Below are 6,000 nucleotides of genomic sequence, written 5' to 3'. Positions count from 1 at the left end.
TTCTGAGTGAAGAAGAAAACAAGAAAAAGAAACTTTAATACCCTGTAACTTTTTTGCGACAGATAAACTTTTAAGCAAGTTTGGTTAAATCGACACCATTTGGTTTTTAGATTATGCCCCTGAAATATGTAACATTCGTTAGGTGACACCCTGTATATTCAAAGAATCAGACAATTTAACTGTTTTTGATTTTGTAGTACCTATATCTGCCGTATTAACAAAAAGGGTTGGACAATAATACATCCTGTCTGGTGTTATATAATATGTTTATTGACATAATATAAATGATTATGACGCTATTTACAGTAAAATCTTCTAATAAATAATTTACAATATTTTATGAACATGCAAATACATCGCATTTATAATACAGTTAATGTGTTAGATTTATGTTAATGACCCGCTTAAAACAAAATTATTGTCTGTTTCGTCTAGTAAATAAATAATCTACATAACACACCGTGTTTATTTAACAAGTGCCTATTGTCAAGCAGGTACAGTTAATTTACAAAAACAATGAAACATTAATGACCTTTGTATATGGCATGTATAACGTATTACAAAAGTTATAAAGATATTCATTATTTATATGCAGTTTTTTCTAACATACAATTATGTCTTAGTAAACACTTAAATCTTTAGAATTTATTATAATAATTTTGATTTCACTAATTTGCAGATTAATCTGTATTTACAGACATAAGTATTTAAATTTTTAGGCAAATTCTTTCCTTTGACATAGAAACTTTCCTTTTATTTTTCTCTCTAAAACATTATTAATACGAAATTTAACTAGCAAATGTTAGTACCAATAATTATATCACTGATAGTTCTTAGTCGATTTTATTGTTGTCTATGTCTTTATGCACCCTCATCACGATGTGCTTCCCAGACTTTTCTTGAATTGCTTCAACAGTGTCTTCCACCTCAGGGTCTATAATGGGGACTCTATCCGGTGCACATTGTAGATTCACATATCCGGGGTTTGAAACAATTGATAATTGCTCCAAGTCACCCTAAAGTTAATGAAACAATTACTGAATAGTTGTATACAGTGTCATCAACAAAGTACGCGTAATTTCTTTAGTCGAATTTTGGAAAAATTTGTTTTTCTGACCATTTTTGCTTAAAAAATAATGAAAAATTAAGTATTCATAAGTGATAATGATTTTCTACAATCGCCATATTGTACCGTTATTAAAAAAATACCAGTAATGATACTATTTCTGAAAATTTTGGAAAATGACTTGTACTGACAAATGTGATTAATGAATGTCAGCAATTGTATTTTTACTTGTTACCAAAGTAACAGGTAAGCAATGACATCTAGATATCTACAATATAGTGTAAAATGCAAAAAAGTTTGTAAAGCATCATCCTTAACTTTTGCGAGATATTGACAACAAGTAATCAACAATGGTACATTATAATAATGAAATGAAACATCGACTGAAATTAATATTCTGAAATACCGCTGTAGCAACTTTTTTTATTGCATTTACGTAACTTTTCTTTTATGTGAATAGACCCTTTCTGTATATGTGCATACACTTTTAAAAATTATATTAATGCCTCACACAGAAACAACTAATTTGGTTAAACATACCGTGAACAAATATCCGATGATCAAATCAGAGTCCTCAGGTATATCCAACGTGTGGGACCTCAAAATGTCAGTCCTGGACCACTCACAGTCGACGTAACTATCCACGACGCTGTCGTCCCGAATGCTGAAACCAGGACGATTTATTAGGATATGTGGGATATAAATCTTGTTAGAGTTGAGGGAGATATAAATTATTTATACAGGACATTTAGTTTTTGTTTGAAAGAGTTTCTGTATCCCACTTCTGGGAAATTTGTTTTCGGGAAACTTGCGAACTAACCGAAGAATCCGCAGCAAGCGTACTTACATCATAATTTCATATTTGCTCTTTGTAAACTTAATTATATATTCTTTATAACTGCACTGAATTTAGATACATAAAGTACGTATACGTTGTAACCACTGACTTTTGACTTAAACCTGAGATATATTTTTTTGGGGGGCTTCACTGATTAATACAATTTTCTTACACCCAGCCTTAAATAGTTTTTAATGGAAGGATATTTTGATTTTCTACATATCCATCATTAGTACACAAAGTCTTGAGTTCGGTATAAAACACATGCTTCAGCTGTTTTCGTAGTTTTTTATGATTAATGTTTATGCATTTTTGTTTTCACATTTTTAACTTGGTACAATTTTGTCTCGTTAAAAAGTTATAGGTCTTTTTAAAAAATTGTTGATCTCATTTTTTAAGATAACTAACTCATTCCTAAGTATATTTCAATGAATATAGGGAGATTTTTGGGAAGGTGAATATAGATTTGAGATTATATTTTACCAAAACTTGCAAGCAAGTTGTTAACAACATCTTAGGTGGTCTTTTCTTTTCTGTTGGAGGAAACCCGGAGATGTTTTCAGATGCCACAATGTTTACTTAAAAAAGTGTATACTTGCATATGGCTGGCTTTAATTCACAATTCCAGAGAAAAATAGATTTCAATTGTTTACTGTTATCAGTATCTAATCCAAGTAGGTCTATAATGTTCGTGAAAATATTATTGATTGCGATGGAGTCACAACACTGATCTTGTCTACATTCGAAAATATAATACGTAAGTATAATCTTCTTTTCATAAGCGCATTTGGCACAGAATATTATGTATAGAGAAATTTTCAGTGGTGTAGCTTGCCAAATCAGGGATTCGCTTTGAACATATCGCAGATAGAAGGCCAGACAAAGCTTTTGGGATGATTGATGAAAATTGTGTACTTATCTAATCACACGCAAGAAGGGGAAAATATTCTTGCTTTAACGATTTCTCTAAAGGATACGTTTCCAAAGACACAGAAAATAAGGCCAAGAAATAATTCAATATTTAATTCGTTCGTTTCTTCTCTTAAATCCGCTGTCAAAGCAGATTTTCATTTGGATTATGTGTACAGTTAAAATGCTGTATAATACCTACTTGTTTATAAACCTTTCTTAATAATATAAGATTTTTTTATGTACTTATATCCGTTAGGGTATTGTGGGGAACAACTGCTCTGCGGACTAGAGCTCCGTCCACCAATTACAACTGCAATATTTAGTAAGCAGTTAAAATTCACAGTCCAACCCCAAAACTTATTTGTTTTCAACGATATGCCATAAATGAGATGACAGACAAATAATCTCTCAATTGGAAAAAAAGAACACAAGACAAGGACAGACATTGGTATGAAAAAAATCAGGTCTAAAGTTAATGTGATTACTCGAAAGAAAGACTATAATCGGATACCTATTTCGTAGAAGATTAGTACAACGAACTGATCCAGGAAACGCGAATGAAGTGAATCACGAAAAGAAGGTATTATATCCATCATAATACGGTAGCTAATAAATCTTCAGGAAATATCTAACATTAAATTTTTTACTGGCTGTTTAGGAGCCTTATGAGATATCTACCTATTACGGTTTCTGAAATTATATTAATCAAGACCGAATATAAATGTGAAAAAAGGAATGAAATAAGGGGAATTTTAATAAAGACGGATAATTAGATAATTAGATAATTAGTTCTACTAAATAGGAAATTAATGAAAACATCGTTTAATTTAGAATTTACAACAAAATCTGAGTGCTTTACATCTGATTTAAACAAACTTATCTTATTCTAAAGATTATATCAGAGTGTTTTAAAGACGCTCATTAAAGTCTGATTAAAGTAATAAGTAAAATAACAGATGATGACTTGAAAAATAGTTTTACGTTCTTAAAAAGCAGGGCAAAGTACATCAAGATGATGCTTATAGTCCAATTAAATGGTCCTTTAAATCTCAATTTTGGTCAACTTGCATGAATTTTTATATAAGTTAGTTTGAGGTATATAATAACAATAAGTCACAGTAATTTTAAATAAAGGGTTTTTTCAAAACTCAAAAGGAATAAGAGCTAGAAAAAAAGTTGTAGAGCATAGAATTCAACATAAAAATGGTTCATTCACTTCTTATTGTACTATTAAAATTAACAGAGTTAAAGTGGCTAGAAGTTAAGGGATGATTTCAGAAATATAAAAAAAAAATCGTAACAAGCAGAAAAAAGATAATTTTATAATTTTTTTTCAATCTACTCTAAAAAATGTAAACTTTCTTTTCAGAGAAATAGATATATTTTTTATTTTTAATAAAAAACAACAATTTCGATTTTTTAATCGTTAATTTTTATGATATAACACTAAAACAATTTTTTTCTATGCCATGCGATTGATTATATAAAACAATGAAAATTTGCTTTCGAAATTTTGTTTTACGACAAAGATAAAAAATCACGTTCGCTTTGTGTTATGTTATAACTTTTTTATTAAAAATTCAAAAATATATCTATTTCTCTGAAAAGATAGTTTACATTTTTTAGAGTAGATTGAAAAAAATATATAAAATTCATTCATTTGGCCGGGGGTTAAAAAAAATTATTCACTTATTGTTATAATATAATTCAAACTAACTTAAGTATATCAAAAATTCACGCAAGTTGACCAAAATTGCGATTTAAAGGCCCATTTAATTGGACTATTATCTCCATAGGACGCGCTGCTTTCGAGAAAATTACAAATGTGTTCTCATATTCAATCTATCAGGATGGGTGTTAAAACCAAATTTTATATGTTTCTCACTTTATCGAAAACATATGAGTACCTTTTGTAATTATCCTTTTCTTTCAAAAAAATGCCACTATGTACTTTTGTCAAAATTTTAATTAGTAGAAGTACTGCTCAAAAAAAGTATGCCGTTAAAGTGATTTCATTTATCATGGCCACATTCAAATAGTGCAGATATATTACGTGATAAATCAGCAGTCAGGAGATATCTTTTCATACCTAGATTTCCGGTATCAAAGAAAATTGTTTGACTTCAAACAAAAGATGTAACCGAGTGCTACATCTAGTGGCCTATACTACTAACTGCCTGAGACCTACAAAGAGGCCAAGAGATGGCAGAAAGCGACCTGTATTGCAAGTACTATGAAAGCGTAACCAGTGTTGCCACTGTGAGGACGAAAACAAAATTTCAAGAGTTGTACTGCCAGTATCAACTACTCTATGCCTGTACGGCATCGGTACGCCTCGGCTAGCATTGAATTACACTAGGAACATTCACTGTTCACATTACTTGCAATACAGATCTCTTTCTACCATTTCCTGAATTTAAAGAATCTAAGCAGCTGTATCGTTCGTCGGTTGTCGCACCTATGACATACTGATGAGGGCTAACAAGTCCGCAAATAGTATTATGTGTGGTGTGCTCGGTCGACTAATGATCCTAGGTATATTAATGATATTGTTGGTGTAATTGAATACTAGTCAGGGTATATAACCTGCAGCGTAGTTGCTTCTGTTAATGCCAATATCATCGCACTTAATTGTTTGTCTTCATTTGATAAGATTTTTTAGATATTATTTTAATTTGTTTGAAGCTAATAACAGAATATATGATTTTTCTAAAACCCTGTATCGTAATAGAAAATATCTCAGTAAAATTTCCTGTTGCAAATTTATATTTCCCTCCAACTTTCCCGAAATACCATTTCAGTAAAGATATTTATCGGGCAATATTCCAAATTTTCCGCAGAACTAACGCATGCACAAGCTGACCTGACTGCAATTTGGTGCCAGTGGCCATCATCCAATTCCGCAGGTATTCTGACTACGTCGGTGCCGTTTTCTGCGGCGTGTATCAGCTTAAGGTCGGATCCTGCAACCTCTAAGGACAGGTAAGTATCCTGTCGACGCCTTGAGCGCAGGCTGAATATTGTTCCCATAGTTCCCTGTAAAAGACGTTACACTGTAAGTAAACAGAAACGTTGAACGAAATATTTTGTAAGTAATAAATTTATGCTATTTGAGGAAACTTTTTAGATAAACAGAAACGATGTCCAGAAGTATTTAAGAGAGAAAAAGAAAATAATAATTGCA

The 6,000-nt window shown here is 31.1% G+C and overlaps 1 protein-coding gene across 1 annotated transcript in view; it reads right to left on the bottom strand.

Annotated features, from left to right (window-relative positions):
• Positions 1-255: 255 nt before the first annotated feature.
• Positions 256-6,000, bottom strand: part of LOC108914789 — an 80,991-nt gene continuing 75,246 nt past the window's right edge. Inside the window, exons 6-8 of the mRNA XM_018720681.1 lie at positions 5,680-5,852; positions 1,607-1,730; positions 256-1,016 (exon numbers count right to left, since the gene is read on the bottom strand). Of these exons, the coding sequence (XP_018576197.1) occupies positions 834-1,016; positions 1,607-1,730; positions 5,680-5,852 (480 nt within the window). The 3' untranslated portion in view covers positions 256-833. The remainder of the gene's footprint in view (positions 1,017-1,606; positions 1,731-5,679; positions 5,853-6,000) is intronic.

This window comes from Anoplophora glabripennis, unplaced genomic scaffold (genome assembly GCF_000390285.2).
Source record: "Anoplophora glabripennis isolate ALB-LARVAE unplaced genomic scaffold, Agla_2.0 scaffold19, whole genome shotgun sequence".
Lineage (NCBI taxonomy): Eukaryota > Metazoa > Arthropoda > Insecta > Coleoptera > Cerambycidae > Anoplophora > Anoplophora glabripennis.
The sequence above is the reverse complement of the archived record's forward strand: the minus strand, read 5'-3'. Positions and strand labels throughout refer to the sequence as shown.